A 24,983-nucleotide genomic window follows, 5' to 3' on the forward strand; every position below is an offset into this window, starting at 1 on the left:
CTCCTGGGGTTGGCTGTGCCTGCTGTGTGTGTGCTGGGAGTGCAGTGAGCTGGGCTCTTTGGGAATTTGCATGATATAGATGCATTATGATAAAATATGGAAAGAGGAGGAGGGTTCTTCCATAGGATCTGTTTTTGCAGGTCTCACAATATTTTCTTTTAATTGAAAACTGTTTAAATGCCACAGTACAACCAGCTGCCAGTCAAGTGCCAATCCCTACAGCCATGTGTGGCACTTGTGTATTAATTGGATGCACATCGTGCTGCTGTTCTCTGTACACACCAAAATGCAAATGTGCTGGTCATTTTTTTTGCTGAGGTTTGTGCAAGAGAAGCATCCTGCTAACCTCAACCTGGGCTGGGAATGTAAAGGAGGTGTCTCCCATAATGGATTGTGCTGTTTCTTGATAAGATGACACCAGTGAAATCATTGGAACTCTGCACAGTGTTCCCAATTATTGCAGGAAAACACTGAATTATGTTGTGTGCTGAGTTGGCTCAGAGCAGGAGGCTGGAAGTGCCTGCAAACACAGGCCATACCCGGCCCTGAGGGGAGCATGGAGAGCTGGCAGCCCGTTATCCCTGCCCCCAGAGCTCCCTGCCCAGCCTGGCTGTACCTGCACGAGCACAGCTTCCCTCTGAGCACTTCCCCTGGGCCTTGCCTGCCTGAACACCCGGGTGCCAGGGCCCCTCTGCATGTCCCCTGCCCATGGGCACTGCCCACATCCTGCCCTGCGTTGGCTCTCGGGGCCGGATCGGGCACCAGGAGCTTTCTGTAACTCACCCAGCTCCTTAGGAATAGTGTTTATCACAAAAACATCACAAAGATGGCCCTTTCCCCCGTGCTGTCTGTCCCTGCCAGGCCCCAGCCGTACCGCGCCCTCAAGGAGTCGGACAGCGCGGATGGGGAGGAGCCGGAGCGGGGCAGCCCGAGAGACCCCGGGAGCCGCTGCCCCCCAGCCCCCTGCTCGCCAGCACGGCCACCGACATCAACTCCTGCAGGACATCTTCCCAACCTGGAGGTGGAGTCCCAGCCTCAGCCTCTGAGCCAAGCCAAGAGCCTGGAAGACCTGCGGGTGCCCACGGAGGAGGTGGAGCAGCGCTGCACCTTCGACTACCAGGTCTGGGGGCTGGGGCCTGCACAGCTCGGGCTGAGCCTCCCTCAGCCCGGGGGAACCTCTTTGTGTTCTTGGGTAGATCCCAATAGTAGTAGTAGTAGTAGTAATAATAATAATAATAATAATAATAATAATAATAATAATAATAATAATAATAATTAATAATATGTGTTCTGGGCAGTCAAAGTTACATTTCTGATGCTTTCTTGCAGAGAATGGACCTGGGTGTGTCCGAGAGGAGCAGGATTGTGCCAACCATGAAGCTGTCCCACCCCTACAACAAGCTGTGGAGTATGGGCCATGATGATATGGCCATTCCACCAAGTATTCCCAGAGCTCACCAGAAAAGTCCCTGAGTGCCCTGGGAAACGTGCCCCCAGTCACCAGGAGACCCCGGAACAGGGACAGTGGTCTGACTCCTGCAGCGAAGGATGAATCCAATCCTGCCATTCAAGGGAACATCACCATTCCGAGGCCACAGGGAAGAAAGACTCCAGAGCTGGGGATAGTGCCACCACCACAGCACCCGGGCATCCAAGCACCAGACTGCAGCAGGGTCAGGGGAGACCCTCCCCACTCCCAGCCGGGTCTCTGATCTTATCCCAGAGCCCTTTGGAGCGGGACCACGTGTCCTTAGAGCCTGAAATGCAGCAGTCTGGGAATACTGCCCTCACCCATCTCAGCTGCTGTCCAGCGATGGCAGCGCTGCGAGATGCTCCAGCCTGTCAAGGTGCAGGCAGAAGGTGCAGGTAATGACAGTGACTTCCTGCTGGACCTGCTGGACCCGCTGAGAACAGCGGGCTGGGAGGCCGGGCCCCCGAGGGCCCCCCAGCCTGCACAGCCCGGCCCCCACGGCTGCCTTTGGCCTGGGGGGAAGTGACTTTGTGCCTCCTCCAGCTGCACCATTTGTCCAGCCCCTGGGCTACCCTTCCCCAGCACCCACCACCTTTTCTACAGGCATCCCCCTAATCCCTTCAACCAGACACTGCCAGGAGCCCTTTCCAGTGTCCCTGGTCAGGACCCACGAGGGGCTCCTTCACCCCTCCTTAGGTCACGCCTACAGCTCCAGCTTCATAACACCGGTGGCTTCTACCACCACAGAGACCTCAACCCAACCTGTCAACTCTGTCCATGCCAAACCTGTTCAGCCAGGCTCCAGCTGTGCCAGCAGCTGGTTCCCTGCTCCTGCAGAGCCCTTCTGCAGCCAGTTCCCTGCAGGCAGCGTGTCCCAGCGGGCCCCCCAAGCCCCCAACGTTACAGGTGGGCCAGGCCAGCACCAAGGTAGATTCCAAACAGGCTCTGGCTCTCCTGGCCAATGAACCCCTCTGTTCCCTGCCAGGCCAACCAAGGGCTTGGAGGCAGTGTTACTGGCCTCAAAGTCTGAGGAGACAAAAGATCCATTTGAAGATCTGTTAAAAAAGACCAAGCAGGACGTGTCACCCACGCCAGGTAAGGTGGAACAGCTCAGAAAGCGATGGGAAACCTTTGAGTGACACTCGATGGCCTTGGTGTCCCTTTGGGAGTGACAGAGGGGGTTTTGGTTTTTTTGAGCCAGCATAAACCAAGCATTTCTTTTACAGAAGGCTGAGCCAGGACAGCTGCAGGACCATCACTGAGCTGCAACCCACACACGAGGGGGTTTTGCCCAGAGGTCCCCTGTTGTCCCCGTCCCTGCCACGGCTCCCTCCCTCCCCACCCACAAACCCCCGGGATTCCTGCACTGACCCAAAGCGTGAGGGGAAGGGGGCTGGGTTGGGTTTTCCACACACAGCTTTTCAGGCAGTTCTACTGATGCAGGAGTTACTCCTTCCCTGTGTTTTGAGTCCTTAGCACACGCCACACACTGTGCTGGGGCTCATTCCTGCCTCTGGGAATGGCCCTCAGTTTTTCTGGCACTACACATAGAAAGACAATATTATTTTTGTTTCCACAGGCAAAGTGCAGCAAACAAACCTGGCTTGTGGGCTGCACTAAATTAATCCTTCAGGCTCTGCTTTGTCCTGTCTTGGAACCCAGAAACTCTTTAGGTGGTGCTGTGGGATGGGGCTTTGACTCCGGGCCTTGCTGGGGCACAGCTGTCCCAAGGCCCTGGTGCCTCAAACCACAGCACAGAGCAGCTGCTCAGGGTTTGGTCCTGCGTCTGTTGGGAAACTGGAAACACCAGCAATTGTTTTTTTTGTTTTTGGGGGGTTTTTTTTGAGTTTGTTTTTGTTTAATACATCAGAAAATAGAGGCCATAAAGAGTATCCTAGTTCTTATATATGTGTATCTTAATATTATCTCTCAATAATATAAATGGCAGTATAGGAATGGAATGTAACAATATCTTACTTGATTATTACAAACAAAGACAGGGCAGAAGGGGGGTCCCAGAGTTCCCAGCTCCCCAGGTGCAGCAGGAGGTGGTGCTGGGGGTGTCCAGAGGGGGATCCAGGGGGGCAGCAGGACACCCCCAGCTCTGCCCTGCAGGGCTGGGCCCCCTCAGACCCCCCCGGGCTGGACCCACCGTGTGCTGCTCCCGGGGCATGGAAGGGAAAGGGAAGGGCACTTTCCACACACTGGGTGTTGGGAGCCCCCTCTGCACCAGTGGAGTTCTGGGGACACCCCAGCACCCCCTGGGGCTGTCTCTGCTCCTCCTGCCTCACTGCAGAGGTGCTGTCCTGGGCTGGGTCTGGGACACTGGGGTGTAAACCTGTCACTCGCAGAGGGAATCGTCACCACGGAGCCTTGGCCAAAGGAAATCACCTTGGACACGTGGGGAAATCCTTGTAAAGCTTTACCTGATTTCCAGTGTATCTATTTTATTCATGTAATCTTGGAAGTTTTCTTACTCTGGGGAATGGGAATGGCTGTCTGTGCATTCGGGTCTGGGCAATACAAAAGAAAAATATTCTCAGCAGCTGAAATGGCACCGGCTTGGGAGAGACCACAGAATTCCAGGGATATTGTGTTTCTGTACAGTGCTGTTCCTCTGACAAGCCATTCCCTCGGATTTGTATTTTCTTTTTGTGTTGGAAGACAGATGGGTTTAGTATTGCATAGTAAAATATTTAAAGTCTAAGATAACAGTTCCATTTTATTTTATACAGTTCAGACTATGAATGTTCTATAATTCAGTGTGGAATTTCAGAGCTCCTTTGCTCTGAGCTGGATGATCAAACTTTCTGGCTCCTGGTGGAAGTGAATGGGCACTGGACAGTCAGTCCTGCCTTCACAGGCTCTGTGCTAGAACTGTTAATGTCACACAGGGATCAGACACTGAGGAGGCCCAGTACAGATGTTTAAAACCACTCAGTCCCACTGCAGTTCATTTCCATCTCTGGTTACTTTACTTTGCCCATATTATGGATCATTTTATGCCACTAAGTTTTGGACAAGCACTTGGATCATTTTCTAAGTCAGTTTTGAGGCACTGAAGAGAATTAACACTGCACTGAAAGGACATTTATCACCCCTCACTTTATTTTGCACCTCTGAGATCCTCTGAGGACAAGGAGTTTGGGACTTTCCTCACTTCTGGAATAGGGCTTGCAAGCAGGAGACTTTTGGGCTTCTTGGAATAAAGAAATCAAACTCTCCCTAGGGCAGTACTGAGGGGGTTTTGTCTTATTTACACTCAGGAATTCCTAACACAGTTCATTCCCAACAGTGCTTGTGTGGGAGAGCAGGCCAGGCTGGGAACCAGCTCTAGGGCTGATATAGAAGGATTTTTGATGTTTTCACTAAATCCAGGATAAAAAGTGTTCCTGATACTGTTCATCAGAGATGTTATCCTCAGCTCTGTCCATGTTCCTGTCCCCACCTTGTGTTTGGTACCATTTCACTTATTTTAGCTGCCCTTAGGAATAAGTTTATTTAAAAAAAAAAAAAAAAGAAAACCAAACCTCTCTGGAGTTGTGGGAAAAACAGCCACAACTCAGCGTAACCAGCTCTGGTTTTAACCAAATTTATTGTAAATTTCTGTTGAAGGACATTCTAATTATATACAAATTATAAAATTTACAGTTACAAAAGAAATCAGGATCATGATCATTAACTACAGCAAGTCCCAATTTTGTGAAAAATATATTCAAAAATTAAATATCAAAAGAAAGTTCATTTTGAAAAAAACCCAAACCCTCCATAATTATTTTGCAGAAATGCTCAAGACACTGACAAGAGGATTTAACACCTTTGCTACTACTGGCTTTGGGTGCTCGAAATCCAAGCAGCTGCTTTGCTGCCCTGAGGAGCTGCTGCCTGGCACAGACAGAGCCTGGGCTGGGCTTTGTGCCCTGTCCTGCAGTAGCTCAGTGAGCTCTGAGAACACAGGGCTGGTGTTCCCAAACACCTGGAGGAACAGGGGTTCTTTCAGCCCCTGCCTCCTGGTTTTCCTGTGGTTTGAACTCCACCTGTGGGGTGGAGCAGCAGGACCTGTCCTGGCAGGAGCCCCAGACCCTGAGCCTGCCCTGGGTCATTCCAGCTCGGGATGGGCTGAGACAGCACAGCAACCTTTGCCTCCAGCACAGGGGACCCCAGGGCTGTGCCAGTGCCCCCCTGCCCTGACTTGGGGACACCCTGGGACCAAGGGCAGCTCCTGTTTGTGCCCAGCCCCGCCCAGGCTCCCTCAGTGCTGCTGCCCCAGGAGGGCTCTGCTGGAGCCTCCCGAGCACAGACACTGCTGGGACACCCCCTCACCCCCTCCCACATCCCACTGCCAGGGGGCTGGGACAGGGCCCTGTCTCTGCTCTCAGAGGGTACTGGGGCTCCCTGAGCCAGAGCTGGAGGAAGCACAGAGCAAACCAGTCCGGTTGGGCAGTGACAGCAGCATCACTGCCAGTACATAAATCCAAGCAGGACCAGCTCCCAGGGGCAGTCAGGGCATCTCTGGCACTGCCACATCAGCTGCTTCCCAGCCACAGCCGGGTGGGATCACCACTCGTTTCTTTCAACTCCTCCCCAGTATCAGAGGGAACATGAGCTTAGAGACAAAATATCATCTCCCACTCATTCATTTTTTTCTATTTTCAAACATTTTCATTCTTCTCTCAGCAGCTTCCTTAGTGCAGACACCTGTTCTTAGCAGACACACCTGTTCTTAAACATTCACACCTGGTCAGTAGTTCTGTGCTCTTCCCTTGCTTGGAACTAGAAACATTTACAGTCAAAGTAAAAAAAATAAATAACCCAAAAGTGTACCAGAATAATCAGCCTTTTCTTCTGGTGGCAGTGGGCACCAGAGCTACAGGGGCAGGTTCCCACCCTGCTTGCTAACAGTATTTTTGAGATTAAAAAGCAAACACGTGTTCTAAATATTCTTCATTGATAGTGCTGTGATTATCCTGAAACACTACTGACTTCAGACCCTCACCTGTCCTGCTCTGCTTCATTTCCTGCCACAGGCTCTGCACGTGTTTTATATGAAGAAGAAAAGCACATTCAGCAGCTAAGCAGTAACACAGGAGAAGCACAGAATCAAAGCCCTTCTCGGGGCAGTGGAAGTGGAATGTTGTGTCACTACAACACCAACCCTGGTTGGGTCCAAAGGGCACTAGTTTGGCTCACTAAGCACCACTCCCCTGTACTGACAAGCCCAAACTGTTCGGTCCACAGAGGTCGGATCTACAACTACTTCCTTCTCCCCTCCTCACCCAGCAGGTACTCTTGATGCTCAGTTGTTCTACACAAAAACATCCTCCTTTCACAAAGTTAAACTGTAACTGGCAATGAGGCTCAGAAAGGCAACTTCAGATACTCCTGTGGTCTGGTCTGGTCTCCAGGAAAGCTCCAGCAGCCCTGTCCAGCACAGTGGGATGTACAGCCAGGGAGTGCCCAGACAGGGAGGGGCAGCAGCAGCTCTGGGAAGGATTTCCCACCACTCACTCACCTGGCTTAGCCTTGCAGAGGAGCCACAGGCACATGTTTTTTGAAACAACCATATTATTCACATTATTTCTGAATGCAGTGGTTCAATCCCCATTAGCTGGACCTGCCTCACTTACTTGTAGGGTGTTTTTTCTGTTGCCTGCAGGGCAGTGACAGCCCCAGTGGGAGCCTCTGTTGCCTGCAGGGCAGTGACAGCCCCAGTGGGAGCCCAGGGGCCCTGGCTGTGACAGCACCGGCTTCTGTCCCTGGGTCTGGGTCCCCTCCCACCCTCTCCTCCCCAGCCCCTCCACAAAGGGTCGTTTCCTCCCCCTGCTGCTCCTGCCCCGAGCAGTTTAACCCTTGCTGTGTGTGGGATGAGCTGCAGTGGGAGCAGGCGCAGTGGGGGAGCAGCTTTGGAGCCAGGCCTGTCCTGCACACACAGAGGGGCTGCAGCAGCTCCCAGGGACTCACAGGAGACACGGCCGTGGTGACCCGGGCTCAGATGAGCCGCTCTGTCGGGGGCATCTTGATGACGTTCCACATTTCCACTCGAGCCCCGTCCTTCTCCTGCCGGCTGGGGCTGTAGGTGCCCTGCGTCGCTCTCCTCCTCTTCATGGCGATGGCCGTGGCTGCCAACACCACCAGGAGCAGGGCAGCCCCCGCCGCCCCCACGGCTCCCACCACGGAGGAGTGGCTGAGGTGAGCCCACACTCGCTGCTGTGGTAGAACAGGGAGTTACTCAGAGCTTCCCCTCATGGCCTCTCACCGCCCTCAGCCCCAGGCCCAGCACCTCCCTTGCAGCTGCACCGACAGCTCTGCAGGCCAGGAGCTGCCCCCTTCCCTGTCCCCTCCTGCCACACAGGGCCCAAGGAATGCAGGGGAGGCTGGTGACCCTTTTCCTGCTCCCCTAACCCACCCCCCCCCCACCGAGTCCAGCACGTGGCAGCTCCAGCACTGCCCAAGGCCCCGGAGCGCTGCCTGCACCTTCCCTGCACGGTACCGTGGGAATGTCTAACAGCACCACGTCATCCCACATGGATTTGTACAAGGACTGCTGTAATTCCTGACAATTCCCTGTAACACGGGGGCTGTCACAGGGCAGGAGGTCACAGCTGCTGTTGCTGTTGAAGACTGAGAACCTCACACACCTGAGCTGAAAGAGTTGGGAGTGTTTCTCAGCTGTTGGCAAAGGCCGAGCAGTTCCACAAACCAGCTGTGAGCCCCCTCCCCACAGCTCCTGAGCAGGGCCCAGAGCAGAGCCTGCCCAGGGCTCCTTCCTCCCTGCCTTGGGAAGCAGACTGACGGGGCCACCCCTGCCTGGCAGTGGATGGAGCCAGAGCAACTCCAGCACCTGCCCGCGCCCAGGGCCGGGCAGGAGGGAGGGCAGAGGCTCCCTGGGAGCCCCGGGGTGGCGGGGCAGCTCCCTCAGGCAGCGGCTGCCTCGTACAGAACGTCCATGTCGTCGTGCCCAGGCCTTAAGGAAACTGGGATGGGGTGGATCTGCTGCTGCAATGCTGGGAAGAGCTCAAGGTCCGAGCAGACCTTGCAGGTGCATCTCCTTGTCCCAGCAGGGCCTAAATTAGCCGCTCTTCGGGTGGCACCTTTAGCACACTGTCCATCTCCAGCCGAGCTCCTGCCACCTCCTGCTGGCTCGGGCTGTAGGTCCCCTCGGACTGGCGCCTCTTCCTTGCCGTGAGAATCATGAATATGAGCCCAATGCTGAGGAGCAGCAAAGAGCCACAGGCTACAGGGACAGCTACTTCAATTAGTGGGGAGGGGAAGAGAGCACCTGGAGTCCCTTTCTGTAAAAAATTAATGGAGAGACAATGAAACCCCAGTGGTTACAATAACTGCAACAGCTGACCCAAACGGTCAGATTAGAGGGAAAAAGACTTTTAGAAAAGCAAAAAAAAGGCACTTTTTCACACCAGGACAGCCCCTTAGGATGAAAATGCCAGTACACTCAGCATCCACAGTGGGAGTCTTTAAAGGAGCCTCCTTACCAACATCAGACTAAAATACACAGGTGCCACTGGCAAAGATCCTGAGCAGTGTTGCAAAAAAAATATAAGTAATAGAGAGCAATGTAAATTTTCAGTAACCCCAAAAAATTCCCCAAGCGGGGGAAAGAGAGTTCAATTATGCATCTAATGGCAAGCAGAAAATTGATTTGGCTGTTTAAACTGTGGAAGAGGCTTGAAGAAAACTTGCAGCAGGAAGGGGAAGATGGTTAAAAAGGTCAGGACATGTATGGGAGATGGAGATGATAAAAGGCCCAAGTACTGAGAAGAGAAATGAGAATTCTTTAGATTCTGGTGGAATTAAGGATGGCATGGAAGACAACAACAAAGAACTAAAACAACTGTGGAATTTCTGTCATGAAAGAAAGTTTTAAAATTATAATACACCTAAAAATATGAAATATTTCTTATTGCTAACAATGTATCTGCCACCTTGCAAACCAAAACAGTTCCAGCTGGATTAGTTACAGCTTCTGGATGCCATTCAGTTTGTTCTCACACAACAAAGCACAGAAGGAACATTCCCAGAGGACCTGCAAGTCCTTTTGCCCCTTCCAAATGCCTGAAGTTCTGGTTGATGCCCTGAGCCTGCCCAGACCCGAGTGCAGTGCAGGGTTAGTTCTGGCTTTGCAGAGCATGCAGGTTAGTCCAGCCCCAGCAGCGCAGCCCCTGCCTGTGCTTGTGCTGCTGCTGTGGGAGGGGGAGAGAGCAGGAGAGCTCAGCTGTCCCCTGTCCCTTCTGGCTGTCCCCAGGGGAAACAGCCCCAGTCCCCTCCCTGCCCACCACGGCCTGGCCAGAGGGGAAGGAAAGAAGTTCTGCAAAAAGCAAAGGTGGTGATGAATATGAATAAAGGAATCCACAAGAAGTGTCCCGGGACAGAAGGGATGGAGATGCCTGAAGGAGTCTGTGCATGCAAACTGGAAATGTCAGGGTGACCTTGGCACATGTTACAGAGCCCTCGGGAACAGCAACAGCAGCAACCCCCGCCTGGCACGCGGCCCTTTCCATGCAGGATGGGTTAGTACATTCCCAGGTTACCAGACAAGGTTACCATGCAACAGCTGTACAGAGAGGAAGCAAGGGGAGGGTCCCAGCCCCCCCTGGACACTGGGATCAGACACACAGGGACAGCAGGGCTGGGCCTGGGGGCAGCAGCTCAGGGACAGGACACGGCTTTGAACTCATCCCACTTCCCTGCTCCAAACACATCCATTGCTACTCAGATGATCTTTGTAACTCTCATGCAAGACAAAATGCCAACTGAAATTCCATTCTCCGGGAAATTGGGCCAACTGCAGTAGTTGGATTACTGTCCAAAGAGTTGTGAAATCTATGGAAATGTGCAGAGACAGCCCAAAAGCCCTATGGCAGCACGTGCAGACACTGAGTAGTATTTGCTGCAGTTGTTTGTATGCTGGAGACCAACACACAGCGGCACTGCAGGGAAAAAACCATTTCCCAGTTCAGGATTCTCTGGTCCCAGCTGACTCCCTCCCTGTGCAGGGACAGCCCCCCCAGCACCCCCAGCCCACGGCCGGGCCGGCTCCTCCCCGCTCCCGGTGTGAAGGGCCCGGCTCCTCCCCGCTGCAGTGCGGAGGGCGGTGCTTACGTTGATGTCGCAGCGCTCGCCCGTGTAGCTGGCGCTGCACACACACTCGTATCTGTTCTCCGAGTCCTGGCACGTGCCCCCGTTCTGGCACGGGTTGGGCTCACACTCGTTGATATTGATTTGACAGCTGCAAAGGAAAAGGGTGTTAGAATTGTCACATATTCTTGTGCCACAGGACACAAGATCGTACAGTCTAAAAAGCCTCCTTTACTTGAAAAGTGCCTGTTGCATCTTTTTCAGGTGCTTTTTCCAGGGTTCAACAACATGACACTACCCTCCTTCACACCAACCCTCCTGCTGTGGTTTCTGTGGCACTGAGGCCAGCACAGGTCACCAGCACTGGTAGTGAGTTCTCACAAAGCACAAGGACTACTTGGACACAGTTCTTGCTGCAAAACCTGGTGTTGGCAGCAGGACAATCTCAGGGCTCCCTCTGCTCAAGGGAACAGCTCGTGCACAGTTTAGGAGCAGCCCTTTGATGGGCACAAGGACATAGGAGAGAGTGGGGCCTGTGACCCTGCTCAGCCACCTCCCTCTGGCTCCCTGCAGCCCCCCAGAGCAGCACTTACTTCCTCCCGGTGAAGCCGGGCCTGCAGGAGCAGTTGGCTCCCCAGCTCTCGGTGACACACCGGCCGCCGTTCAGACACGTGAAGTTTTTGCCACACTGCTGGGGTGGGAACGGCCACCTGGGGAGAGAAGGGACAGCCTTTGGAGCAGCCAGGACTGGGGAAGGGCAGGGTGTACCGGGCTCAGGGGGGACAGGGCTGCAGAGGGTTCTAAGAACAGTCACTGGTGTTTCTAGGAAGGACTTTGACACAGGTGGAGAGGAGGAGTCTCAGAAATCTTCCTTAATATCAGAGTATTATGGGGAGCATGCCCAGAGAATATGCAGGAGCTGTGTCACTACCAGGGCTTTTTTCAGACAGTTGCCTGTTCTTGCTGATGGAAATACAATCAGGGACAGGATACTGCTGGAATGCCCGACGGCAGCACGGCCAGACCCGGGAAGGATAATGCCAATACCAGGTAACTGCACCAGAACACAGCAGGAACAACAGGAAATTCAACCTGTGAGGGTCAGATAACTGAAGCTCAGCCCTAGGAGCATTTATCTCCATGTTCCATTTGAACCTGCACAAGTTGCTTTGTTTTAAATCAACACAGGAATATGGCAGAGGGGAGCCAAGTCCCAGAGAAGATGGACTTCTTGGGGAACACTAGAGGGAAGTGACAACAGACTAGAGAACTTGCCCTTTAAACAGCTCTGAAACACAGCATGGGGATAACCCACACCAGAAGGAAGGATCCTCATCCTGTACGAGGCTGAGCCCCGTCAGTGAGGATGTGGATCTGGACAGCACAGTTTAGGTGCTTCACCTACCAGATACCGGCAATGAAAAATTTTCCCCAAGCATCCCAAAGTAAAACCACCACCTCCCTGGGGCTGCTGCAGCAGAGCAGCCCCAGCAGAGCAGAGCAGCCCCAGCAGAGCAGCCCCAGCAGAGCAGCCCCAGCACTTACTCGCAGCGCGGCCCCGAGAACTGCGGGGGGCACTTGCAGGAGTAGCCGTACACCCCGTCCACGCAGGTGGCCCCGTTCAGGCACTGGTGCCGCACACAGTCGTCCACGTTGATGTCACACCTCTTCCCGATGAAGCCCCGGAAGCACTCGCACTGGAAGTCTGCCACGGCGTCCCTGCAGTCCCCGTGGACGCAGGGGCTGGGCTGGCAGTCGTCCAGGTTGTCCTGGCAGCGCTGACCCCCCCAGCCCGCGCCGCAGGCGCAGCGGAAGGCGTCGAACAGGTCGTGGCAGGTGCCCCCGTGCAGGCAGGGGCTGGAGGCACAGACGTCGGCCCCGGCACAGCCCAGTGGCACGGGGCCACCCCCGGCCTGCAGGAACTGCTCGGGCTGGGGGTACGGCCGGGGGGCCGGGAAGGGCAGGTACAGCCCCCCGATCTGCACCTGCCCCAGGCAGCCCGTGAAGTTCTCGGCCAGCACGACCAGCACGTTGTTCTTGAGGAAGTCCAAGTTCCCGGCGCTGCCCTGCAGGGTCACGTTCCCTGCCCCATCCAGCCAGAGCAGCCAGCGGGAGGAGGGCGCGGCCGGCTCCTCCATGGACACGGAGATGGAGTGCCAGGCCCCGTCCGTGACCGGCTGCGGGCTCTGGAAGGTGACACCCTCGATGCTGTTCCCACTCCTGATGGTCACAAGCAGGGAGGAGTTCCTGATGGCTACCTGCAGGGAATCCACCTCTTCCACAGCCCAGAGCAAAACAGCATCTTCATCCCTGGTCCTGAAATCCATGTGGAGGCTGCTCAGGGTCCTGGTCACTGATGTTTTGGTGGTAAATTCAATGGCAGAGTTACTACTAAATGTTGCATTAGCCAGACCTATAAATAAAGGGGTAGAGCATGAGGGATTTGAGACAGTTAGTGTCATGTCTGAGACAGACCAATGGCACACTCCTGGCAGGTTCCCTCCCTAAGAACCTCGTAAGCTTAGTGTGAGCAGGATTACAGCCCGAGCTGCTGCATCCCTAAAGCTCTTCCTGTTTACAGTCGCACCTCTGGGAATAATATCCAGCTCTTTGTAGTAATTTTTACTCATCAGTCTCACTGCACAAAAATCCCACTATTCCCCTGAGTCAGAAGAGTGACACAGCCAGGGCAGGTGACAGGCACAGAACCAGCTGTGCTCTGTCCCACCCAGGGTGAACCCACAGAGCCTGTGCTGCTGCAGGAGTGTGGCCCTGGGCACCACTCATTTTTGCAGCATGTGTTTGTATTTATTTCAACAGCACAAACAAGGAACATCGATCCTACCCAGGGAACATCAGGGATTTTACCAACACACCAGCAGGAGAACAGAAACTACACACATATCCTGCTACAACGTCTACGCAGGTGGTGGCTTCAGGACAAGGGTCACTTTCACACCAGACTCTCTCTTCACAAAATTTCCCAGTGAAATTTGCTGGACAGCTGCAATGGAAATCATTCCAAGTGACAATGCATCTGCCACCATTCTGACATGGCTCAGACTGAAAAACAAAATGGGGGAATTTAGGGGCAGCATAATTCATCTTTAGGTCGAAGAGAATTTGGTAGAATTGTGACAACAAAGACGAGTACGAGCAGCATTTGAATCAAGAGAGATGGGAAATGAAATAGCGACTCAACAGTGGAGAAGGAAGCACAAGGGTCTCTGCACAAGAAATTCCTGAGCCCCTGCTTCTCCCCGTGCCCACCACTGACCTCCAGGAGCTCCAGCAATTTGGCAAAGAAGTGCTCACAGAGACAAACGAGAGACATCACATACCTTGCAGGTGTCATCGGAGATGCAGCCATTCACAAGGTTTCCAGTCTGAGTCCTGTTGTGTTCCTGTGGCACACTGTAGTTCTCAGCCTGGAAAAACTGTATCTGGTGGTTGTTGAGTTGGATGTCCTGCAAACAGCCCTTGAAGTAGCCCCCCCACAGCTCAGCACTGTCTGGGTCCGGGTGGCCCCCAATAAACACTTCAGAACCAGCTGGCAGAGGCTGTGCCACGAGCTGTCCCAGCTCCACGTGTGTGTCCCACTGCTGAGCACCAACAGTGCCTCCTTGGAAAGACAGAGCTACCAAATGTCTCCTGCCATCAACCACATCCTCTGCAAAGGTGACAGTGTCCGTGGGTGGCACCTCCACCCTCAGCTGGCCGTCCCTCAGGTAGATGGTGAGGCCGGGGCCCGTTTGGTTCCCGATCTGCAGGAGCAAACCGTGGGGCTTCCGACTCCGCAGGAAAAAGGAGATGTTGAAGTCTGCACCAAGGCTGTCAGAAAGGGTGAAAGAGGCAAAGCTGGTGGAGTTCTCGAGGCCAAAGGTGGCTGCTGGGCGCTCTGGAAGAGAAAACAAACACCCATCAGCTCAGAGACAGAGGGAATGCAGCTGGCACAGGGATGTTCTGAGCTGCAGCTCCTTAGGAATGGGGGCAAATCTTTCTTCTCAGTGTTTTCAACCTGTGTCAGAGTAACAGTGCTCCTCCCCAAACATCTGTAAAACTAAGTAGGTGAATGTGTCCTGGCTTTCTCCGGAGGGCAGGAATTCAAGCACCCAAGGAGCACGAGAGTGAAATACAGGTCTAGCAGAGCCCTTGCCAACCCAGCAGATTTACTGAAGGACTTGTAAGCCACAGAGTTGCTCTTCAAACTTGTAAACTTGGTAACAGCAGTAACATGCTCAGAATTGAAACAAAAAACTTGAACAATACTAGTACAAGCCTTTCAGGAGCTTGTATTGAGTTATAGATACAATTTTAACTCAAAATTATCAAAGAGCTTCCTTTAACATTTTGTGGTTTATGTATAATGAAATACATTCCTATTCATCCTCAACTCAGAAGCTCAAGACGAACTTTTCCCAGTAAAACAACTTCCCTGGCCCTGCACTCACACAGATCTGTCACAAAGGGCAAGTCAGAGCCTCTGGCTCGACCAGGAATAACACACACCACAAAACTGCCAGTCATTCCTGCAGGAGCAGGAAAGGGATCAAGGAGAATTTTATTCATAGAGGCTTTTGCTTTAGTTTTGCCCCGGTCAAGTAGAAAATACTGTTTCCAGAGCTGACATCAACGCTTCTCTAGCACCTCTGGAGCTGGCAGGTGTGGGTGCCGTGGTACTTACCATGTGAGCAAGCTGGGCCTCCGTAAGGCCTGGCACAGTCACACCTGAAGGTCGCCCAGAGGTCCACGCAGAGCCCCCCGTGCAGGCAGGGCTGGGAGAGGCACCACTCTGTGCGGTCACAGCCCGGCCGCACCACGGACGACTCTCCCAGCGGCAGATCCGCCGGCAGCACGGCTTCTGCATCCACCTGCAGGTCTTCCAGGCAGCCCACAAAGCCCTGCTGGCTCCGTGTGTTGTTGGCCACTGAATCCTCAGCACCTCCAACATAGAGGCTGGAGAAGGCCCGTGGGCTCCAGGCAGTGCCAGGCAGGACAGGGGCGCTCTGCAGGCACACACCTGCCTCACAAGAGTCGTGCCAGAGCCTCAGCTCCACGGCGCTGTGCACCACAACCTCCACCTTGTGCCACTGGCCATCATCCACTCTGGGCCCCTGCAGGAGCAGCGGGTACCCCACATCCTCCCTCTTCAGCTCTGCGTGCAGAACACCCTCCCAGAGCTCCAGGAACAGGAACTCTGCTCCGTGGCCCCGGTAAAAGAGCACAGCGCTGGGCAGGGTGGTGCGGAAGCGCAGGGACACGCTGGGCAGCCGCTCTCCCTCTGCCTCCCTCCCGCTCTCATTGCCCCCGGGCAGCTCAACGAGGAGATACCCTCTGGAAGCAAAGGAAAATGTCGTTGGAGTCGAGCACGTGGCATCAGAGAAGCCAGGCTGGCACTGGCACAGGTGGCCGTGGCTCTCGGCTTGGTAGGTGGGGATGCACAAGGCCTCGTTTTGGCAGTCGTGGGTCTGGCACCCAGTGAGCTTCACAGAGCAGTTCTTCCCTCCCCAGACAGTGCCATCCTGGCCGGGGGCACAGTGGCAGAAATAGTCAGCAATGCCATCCTCACAGACAGCTCCGTTCTTGCAGGGCCCCTCCTCACACTCATTGATGTTCACAGCACATTCCACACCTGCGGGAGAGACAGAGAGACAGGATCTCACTGCAGGCAATGAGACCATTCCCAGAGCCAGCCCAGCACAGTCCCCAGTGCTCCCAGAGCCACCAAAGAGCCCCACACTCGCTGCTCCTGGTGGGAGAGCAGGAAAACCAAAGGTCTGTGTCCTCCCAGGTGCTATTTCCAGAGCTCTGGCCTGGCAGCCACAGTGCCCACAGCCTGCTGTGCTCTCCCAAGCTCAACCACCACAGGGAGTCAACATGCAGAGGGGATTAAAGAAACAAAACAGCACAGATGAGGATTTTATGCTTTTTTCTTACTAGATTTGGTATGTTGAAACTCCAGTTAACTCTAGATCTGACTGGAGCATGTTCTAGGCACAGTGTTGCAGACAGTGTTAAAATAGGAAGTTACTGGAAAGCCTCAGATTAAAAAATTCAAATTCCAAGATGACCCACCAGTTGTAAAACTCAACAAACTCAATTCCTAACCACACAATAGACAAATCATGCTCCACAGGCACTCTGCCATGCTTGCACTAAGCTGACTTCAGTTCTGCCCAGTCCTGCAGAAGGAGGCTGGGGGAGGTCCTGCACTGCAGCTCTGTCTCCTCAAGGCACGTGGATCCCAACGAGGCCCAAGTAAATTACAGGCCATTACCCCAAATCTGGTTAATGAAGATCTGCTGTCATTTTCCTGAGCACCCCCAGACTGACAGAAGAGCCCTTCTGAACCAGTTCACTTTATCTAGCTCATAACGTTGGTTTTCACTAATCTTCAGAGACAGTCCCACAGATAAACCAAGCATGGATTATCCCAATCTAATAGCATTACACCCGGATCCAGCCAGCAAGCACAACCAGGGCAGCAGGAAGAAAAAGAAGGAATTCACACACAAAGGAGGGGAATCAAAACACAAAGGACATTTGTAAAGAAAAGCCACTAGACAGAATGTGCATGTCAAAGAGATTACAGAGTTGGCTGGGGGAGAGAGATGAGGGGAGATGGGGCATTGGGAGCACTGGAGCTGGACCTGATGTGTGATTAAAAATAAAAATTCAGCAAAGATACAGGCTTCTTGAATATTTGCAGGGATGGTTTGTCCCCTCACAGGCAGAACTGCCCCCATGATAGTCCCTGCTGTCTGTCCAAGCTGCTCCCTCTGTCAGCCCCAGTGAAGGTGCTGGTACCAGTGAGAGCTCTGCAGAGAGGGGAGAGCTCCAAACTGTTTGTGCCAGTGTAGGGACACAACACTGTGGAGCTCTGAGAAGCACTGAAAGGGAAGTGCAAGGCTGGAGTAATTCAGCACTTCCCAGCTATGCCAGAGCTGTTCTGCAGGCAACATTATCTTGGGACATTGCTCTCTACTGATATGAGCTAGAAGAGAACTGCTCTGAAGTGCCTGTGGAAAAGCACTGAATTTGGACACTATCATCTGCCTGGAAGAAGAGCTCAGCTCAGAGTCAGAGTTGCTGACACTACCCCAGCACAGCCCTTTTGCCCTGGCTGTTAATGCTGGGCTTGCTCAGCACACAGAGCCCAGGCTGTGAGCTGACCTGTAAAGCAAACAGCAGGGACTGAAGATTGCAGCATAAAGCTAAGAAGGAAATGTGTGGGAATAAATGGAGTACACGGGACATCACTGGGCCTGGAAAAATCCCATCTTGGGAGAAGACAGAAAGACTTCAATTGCAACTGAGACAAATCAGTAGAACTATGTGGAGTGGGTTTCTTGGAGGGCTCTCCAGACTGCAGGAGGCGAGTCTGCAGTCAGATTTAGGGGAGAGGCTGTTGAATAAGGAAAGACAGGTTTGGTACAGTCCCAAAGCCTGAGATGCTGCTGGTTCAGATCAGAGCTACTGATATTTACTGGGGCAAGGAGGGGAAGATAACATTGGCCTGGATAACAAAAGGAGAGATGCCGTGAATTTTTGCATTTCTGAGAGGGCTGGGAGGAGGGGAGAGGCCCGTTTTGCCATTCCACATTCCCAGCCTGCCCAGGAGCTCTCAGGTTGTGCAGCAGCAGCAATACCTGCAACACCTGCCTGGGCTGTCCCCAGCACACCCCTGTGGGGTGAGTGCTCCACACCGGGTGGCAAATTAGTCCCCACGGGGAGTGCACAACCCCAGGCTGGTGGCTAATTAAACACCCAGCTTTCCCATGGGATGCAGCTGCTCTGAGCTCTTAGATTATCTGTTTGAAGGGGGTGGAAAGCAGAAGCTGTTACACACTGCTGCCCAACCTCCTGGCCTGCAAACAGGCACAGGAGATGTTCAGCAGCAGAGGGGGCAGCTCTTCCTCGAGAGCCAAAACCACCAGTGTCATCTCTGTCCCTGTCCGTCCGTGCCAGCACACAGCCAGCCTTCCCAGGCTAGCTCCAAACAATCCCTCCTGCATTCCTGCTCTCCTAGGAGCCAGGGCAGTGCCAGAGTTGAATTTAGAGCAGTTTTTAAAACAAACTGATAACAAAGGAGACTGTGCAAGAGTTTGAAAAATGTGGCTAACACCAATTCTTTTCCTGGAAGTCAATGTTACCCCTTGCTGAACAGTTACCTGGAGCTACAGCACTACAGGTTCCAAAAGTACAGATCATTTCCTGGATATCCATTATTCCAGTCTTCTCCAAGACATAGACAGTTGTGTCTTTGCAGACACACTGGGAAGTAGATATTAAGAAGTTGTTCAAAACCAATTTGTTTCTCTAAGTATAGGATAGGCATCCCTTTTCAGGTATATTTGAAAAAATAAAAGGGGAGGGCACAACTCAATCTGACAAAAGCAAGTTACTCTCCAGTAGTCCCCTGTGTTCCCTCTAAATTTCTTAGCTCGGATGTTTATTGTTGTTTGAACCATCACGAGTAAGAACAATGTTGCCAATCTGCTTCATTACATCATTAGGAGACTTTAAAACGTTTAATGAGTTCCTTATCTAGTTAAAGACTAACAATAGCAAACCAGTGGAACTTGTTATCTGAAAATCAGACAAATGGTATTTAAAAGGCTGCTATCTGGAGACAAGGATTCCAAACATCCCGGTTAATTCCAGTGTTTGAGGGAACAGTCCCAAGCCAACAACTCACAGGGGCTGGGCCACAAACCCTCAGAAGTGGCTGAGCTTTCACCATATATTCAAATACAAATCCTTCCCCACATTCCAAGTGGTCCCGCTGTGGTGGGAACAGTTCGTAGGTGCAAGTGGGATTAAAGCCCTGAATGGAGTGATTTACTGGCCGCCATTAATCAGCAGAGGTTCATTGTATGCAGTGTAAGAATCATACACCTCAACAGATACAGAAAATGTTAAAAGAATAAGCACACACGAAGGGAAATATCCTAATTTTGCTGCCAGATACCAAAAAACCTTGAAGGACAAGGTCTGTTCCTTGAGACACGGGGTTCAGCGGGGCTGCCCGGCCGGCACCGCCTCGCCTGCTCCAGGAGGCAGCTGAATTCCTAACGACCTCTCCCTGCTGCATCCTAATTAGGGACTGTATTATTATTATCGAAAGAAAAAAGGAGGGGAGGGGGAGAGGGGGCAGAGAGAGAGAATTAGCTGCAACAAACGGCCCCGACACAATTAGATTTGCACAATTACTGCCATTTCCATGGCAACCCCTCTCTGCCCGCTCTCGTGCCCCAGGAGGTGGGGAAGGGCACGGGTCGGCAAAGGGCAAAAACTACTCCTCAGACAGGCAGCCCCAAACCATGGAAGGGAAAAGGAAAGCTGCAAAGACACCTGTAAAAAGCACAGCTAAGGTTGCACAGACCTGCCCGGGGTACCCGTGTGCCTGCACCGCTCCCGGAGCCCACAGCCTTGGAGCAGCCCGGGATGGATCCCTGGATACTGCACGGCCCCGGCAGAGCTGCAGCCCAGGCACTGCCGAGCTGGGCCCCTGCCACAAGGACACTCCTTGCCCTGAAGTTTCCAAAACAAAACTTTAGGTCTCTTCAAAATCAAAACATTCTTCCCTTCCAATCAATCCCTGTTCCTCCTCCTGCCTCCAGCCCCCACGGAGCCCCATCCCACCCCCTGCCCCGGGCAGGCACACAGAGCAGGACACGCGAGCCCTGCCCGGAGCTGTTACCTGCGAGCAGAACAATTCCCTTCAGGATCACGCCAATCAGCGCAGATTCCATGGCCGACTCCTTGTGGACATTGGTGACAGTAAAGGGGAAAAAATGGGGGTGAAGGGGGGGAGGGATCACAAAACAGGCTGGACCGACAGGGCAGGACGTGTGGAGGTGCTGCCCGTCAGACGAGAAGGGATTGGAGATGAGGCAGCGGCTGGAGCAGAGCCCTGCACTGCGCCAGGTCTAATCCAGCCCGGCCCTGACCCTCCCAGCTGGCCCCTGGCCGTGCTGACACCAGGAATGTGCTCCCAGCTCTGCCCTGCAGTGCCCACAGCCTCGGCTCCAGAGCAAAGAGCCAAGACACAACCTCTGGCCCTCGCTACCTCCCAGGTGAATCTGCCAAATTCCATGAACGAGGCCAAAATATGGATTTTTCTTTTCATAGGCTAAGCCAAAAAGCTGCATTTCCACCATTGTGCAATATCTAAACCACAGGAACAAGGAGAGTTCCAAATGCAGAATGAACCTGGACCCTGCTGCACATTCAGAACTGACTCAGTCGGGACCATCCCACAGTTTCCCTCCTCCCTGTGCCCTGTTCCATGGATTTGTGAGCACAGGCATTTCCAGTGTATCACAGAGAAAAGGCTCAGGTTTTAATGACCACGATCTGTTTTTCTGAAGTCAAACTGGATGGAAGGACATTCCCTGTGTTAAACTGACTGTACTGGTTTAGACATGGCACTGCAGAATCAAAACTCTCTTTCCTCATTAACAACCTTATCAAAGTAGCTGTTGCAGTCTCCTTTTTTTCCTCTAGAGTTCTGTTTTGGTTTTTTTTAAAATATAGTTACTTTCATATTATAAAATTCCTGGAGGCAGAATTGTACTTCTGCATTGTAAGGACCCAGAGAAGTCTCCTGTTTCTGTGAAGAAATGTTATCTGGGAGCTTTTCCCCAAACTTGGAGTCTCTGTTAGTATCCATGTCAGGTCCAAGCAAACAAAACTCCCACATGTCAAGGTCTGGAATCTGCATTAGCAGTATCACTAAGATATTAAAAGAAAGCATTCCAACAACTCATGTAGCTATTGCAGTTCCTTAATTTCACTCAATCCAAACATGCCAGTCAATTTTAGAGATATTTTAAGTGGGAGGGATATATAGTGAGTGTTTGTTTGGAGTCAAAACTCCTCAGAGAGCCACATCTGGGTCCTGTGCACGCCCAGACCTGTCCCAGTACATATTTGGAGCATTATCTCAAATAGCCACTGAGAGTCTTCTGTTGTTGAGGAGAAAACAAATGGGCAGCTGTGCCCATTCAGCCACTACTGCAACAACAAAATGTAACAACTGTGCAGACTGGAGAACGTTAAATCCCCTAAAAAAGCCCCGTATTTTGGTCTGTACACCCACACATCTCTATTTCCACACCCACAGGCCCCCAGCACGGCCCCTGCTCTCACCTGGCCCTGCACAGCAGGCTCTGGCTGCAGCACACTCTGCTCAGAGGGGCTGATTGCCATGGAGCTGGGATCCAGCAGGGAGAAGCCGTGTGGAACGAGAGGGAAGCGGGGGAGTCTCACCCAGGGCTGCCTGGCTCCCTTCAGCTATATTTACTGAAAGGGATTTGGTTGAAGGGGGAACAGGCCTCTAATCTCTTTACTATCTTAACCTTTTAGCTGCCCTTGCTGTAGAGGCAACGTCTCTAAAACAAATCTGACATCAAGAAATACCTGCACAAAAAAAATTAAATCTATCCAAAGGTGGTGAGAAGGAAGAAGCATCTCCCATTTATTTCCTGACCCATGACCCAGGAATTCAAGCCCATTTGATCTGGGCTGGTACCCTCACAGAGTCACCATTTATAGCTGCTGCACAGAAGGTTTCTACTTCTTTAAGGAGACAAAGACACGGTGGCTGAACAAAGTCAGATGGTCAATAAGCACTCCAATTACACCGGGACACAGTCACACCACAGCACCCCAGTGCTCATCAAAGTGCTCCTGTTCCTCAGCCATGGGCAGAAAGGCTCAGAATGTGCCATGATCACAAGGTGCCACTGCCAGGGCGGGATGTGAGTGGAGGGAATGCCACGCTCTGGGAATGCTGTGCTCTGGGAATGCTGTGCTCTGGGAATGCCATGCTCTGGGAATGCTACGCTCTGGGAATGCCGTGCTCGCCCCCCTCACTGGGGCTGGGCTCAGGACACTGCCTTCCTGAACACAGCTTTGGCAGGAGTGCAAATACGAGGCCATTTGGAAGTTTTTTAAAGAGTGGATGATCCAAACTCCACTTCTGTGGTTACATTCTTGCAGGTTAAAAATGTCGATTTTTGCCCATGTCAAATGGAGAGACCTTTTCCCTGTCCTGGCCTAAACTACTGCCTAGTAAAGATGTGATAGACTAAAACTGTTCCTATGAATAAAGAATTCATTTTGTTGGACATTTTTTTCCCTAAAAGACAGACTTTTCCTAATATGCTTTTTCTCTTGACTACAGTTGACATAATTTCCAAGACCATGCAAGATTCACTCTCCTTCACACTTCATTTAGTGCCCATGCAATCTTTTGATTCATTCCATCCTCTCAGGGTACAAAAATCCTCTGCTAAAGCACAGACTGTGTGCTGAACAGGCTCTTCAGGACCTGTCATGTCGTTCTCTGAGGAATGAGGCACCACTTTTGCAACAACCACATTTCAGAGAGAAGGCTCATCTCCCTGCCTGCCGTAGCCTCAGACAGCACTGAGGCAGTTAATTGGCAAAGAATTTCTCCTGACTTGCATTGTTATCCCAACACTCCCCAAATTCCTCAGACTGAAGGCACAAACACAGAGCAGGAACCCCTGCTGCCCCAAGAAAGCATTCTTCATCAGAGTAGCAAGTTCACTTTAATCAGTGGAGGCAGCTTAAGCCCAAGTTCATGGCAGATCTAAGCTGCCACAGAAATGTGTTTTGAAGAGAAACATTATGGGAAGCTTCACAAAGTTGTTCTGTGATCCTAATATGAAGTAATAAGCTGTTTACCCAGCATGACTGTACTGAGATTAATTGACAAAGGAGGGGAGATTAATTGCTATTATTTCCCTGTCAGCTTCACTCCTCCACACGCACTCACTGATCTCACAGGCTGCTCCTGCCTTTCGCTGTGTTAATGTGTCAGAACTACCTCAGCTGAGACAAAGTCCTTTACCAAAAGCAATATCCAGAACAGCAACCTGCTTCTAATCCCCTTCAAGTACTAATGAACCCAAATTTGATGCAACAGAATGAACTCTAGTGCTCCTTTGCCCATCATCCCATGTTTCTGTCAGCTTTTCTGCCCATGAGCATACTAAGAATTGGAATGGATTAAACAGATCTGCAGTTTGGCAAAGCACAACGAAATCCTGAGCTCTGTGAGGGTGTTGGGGCACTGGAGGAGGAAAAGAGAACAGGGCACAGATGTGAGTGGGAATTCTGACAAGAAGGATAAACTTCAAACCGTCTTTCTGGACAAGATCTCAGCTCACGAGAACAGCATTGTAACTGCCCGAGAAAGCAGCGATAAAGAGCTTAGGTAAAAGCTTCTTTTCAAAGGCCTCACCTACAAAAGCAAATTTTTCTTGGCCTGGCCTGAATTGGCAAATGAGATAGGCCAGAAAACCCCACAAAGAATTCAGCCCACTTACAGAAGGTGTTAACTAGGAGCTGATTTTAGATTCTGGGAATGAAAGTAATAGGCCTTCCCAGGAAAGAGCTGGGCAGGATTAAACCAACACAGCTCAACCACTGCAACCACAGAAGGAAAACAGAAAACTTTCCCATGCAATAAGGGCCTGAGACAGTCTCTGGAATGCTGCTACCTGCTGTTGCAAGTTAAGGGACAAGGTTTTCTTCTGGCATCAAGTTTTCCTCTTTCCCACGAGATGGCAGCCTGGTAACACTGTGGAAAGGTTGCCCTCACCTCAAATAGAGAAATACAGACCATGATGGGGATCACCTTTCTTATAAACTACTCTTTGGTTTCTATTGCCCAAACAGAGAGTACACATGGAATTTCAAGATGCAGAGGACTGAGAAGGAGTGTTTTACACTAAGAAGAGGTTTAGTACCACCCCACAGAGCTGGCGTGCAATATTCACCGTCCCCCAGGTTCTCAACCTGAAAACTGAACCCTTAGGGTCAGGCGGGGCATTTGGGTAAGAATCCAGACTCCCAATCCCCTTGTAAACAGAGAAGGCTTCCTTTGCTCACATCACAAAGACCTTTTGACCTCCTAACATAGCAGATTACTGCCTTCAGCCAAAAATGGCTGGCTCTTATCATCCAGGGGTGTTGGGGAATGGAGATGTTTTACAGATGTTTATGTGCTGGTGATCCAATCTGCTACACCAGGAGCTCGTGACAACTAGAATGTTAAGCACCCTTTTTTATTTTAAAGCTGCTTTTGTTCACCATGTCAATATGTGCATTGGAAAACCCCACAGCTCTCCCAGGGAACTTTCACTCCAGGATACAGATGTCCCAGATACTCTGATCTTAGACTATTTCATAGTTGATATCCAGACCTAGTCCATGGCCTATCAAATTACTTGCCCATGATCACACAGCTTTCCTGTGGCACTTGAGCCCTGACCTGCAGACATCCCACTCCCACAGTCCATGGGAGCCCTGCCCAGCTGCCCAGGCTGGAATCCTGCAGCCAGGCAGCAGTGCAGCAGCTCAGAACGAGCCAAACAGAAGG

The 24,983-nt window shown here is 52.1% G+C and overlaps 2 protein-coding genes across 4 annotated transcripts in view; one reads left to right on the forward strand and one right to left on the reverse strand.

Moving 5' to 3' along the window:
- The window catches only part of DENND1A (DENN domain containing 1A), a 155,934-nt gene extending 151,754 nt beyond the window's left edge, over positions 1-4,180 (forward strand). Inside the window, 14 exon segments of the mRNA XM_032708612.1 lie at positions 862-913; positions 916-1,004; positions 1,006-1,120; positions 1,330-1,435; positions 1,438-1,636; positions 1,638-1,737; positions 1,739-1,818; positions 1,820-1,922; positions 1,924-2,055; positions 2,057-2,080; positions 2,082-2,117; positions 2,119-2,207; positions 2,209-2,435; positions 2,438-4,180. Of these exon segments, the coding sequence (XP_032564503.1) occupies positions 862-913; positions 916-1,004; positions 1,006-1,120; positions 1,330-1,435; positions 1,438-1,636; positions 1,638-1,737; positions 1,739-1,818; positions 1,820-1,922; positions 1,924-2,055; positions 2,057-2,080; positions 2,082-2,117; positions 2,119-2,207; positions 2,209-2,435; positions 2,438-2,610 (1,525 nt within the window). The 3' untranslated portion in view covers positions 2,611-4,180.
- An 853-nt stretch (positions 4,181-5,033) lies between these two features.
- The window catches only part of CRB2 (crumbs cell polarity complex component 2), a 33,485-nt gene continuing 13,535 nt past the window's right edge, over positions 5,034-24,983 (reverse strand). Inside the window, exons 7-14 of one of the 3 annotated variants that reach the window (XM_032708605.1) lie at positions 15,252-16,199; positions 13,909-14,465; positions 13,465-13,630; positions 12,113-12,980; positions 11,161-11,277; positions 10,592-10,718; positions 8,751-8,763; positions 5,034-7,678 (exon numbers count right to left, since the gene is read on the reverse strand). In XM_032708605.1, the coding sequence (XP_032564496.1) occupies positions 7,095-7,678; positions 8,751-8,763; positions 10,592-10,718; positions 11,161-11,277; positions 12,113-12,980; positions 13,465-13,630; positions 13,909-14,465; positions 15,252-16,199 (3,380 nt within the window). In that variant the 3' untranslated portion in view covers positions 5,034-7,094. The remainder of the gene's footprint in view (positions 7,679-8,750; positions 8,764-10,591; positions 10,719-11,160; positions 11,278-12,112; positions 12,981-13,464; positions 13,631-13,908; positions 14,466-15,251; positions 16,200-24,983) is intronic. The other 2 variants (XM_032708607.1, XM_032708606.1) reach the window with 2 other exon arrangements.

The sequence above is a fragment of the Chiroxiphia lanceolata genome, chromosome 21 (assembly GCF_009829145.1).
Source record: "Chiroxiphia lanceolata isolate bChiLan1 chromosome 21, bChiLan1.pri, whole genome shotgun sequence".
NCBI classification, from domain to species: Eukaryota; Metazoa; Chordata; class Aves; order Passeriformes; family Pipridae; genus Chiroxiphia; species Chiroxiphia lanceolata.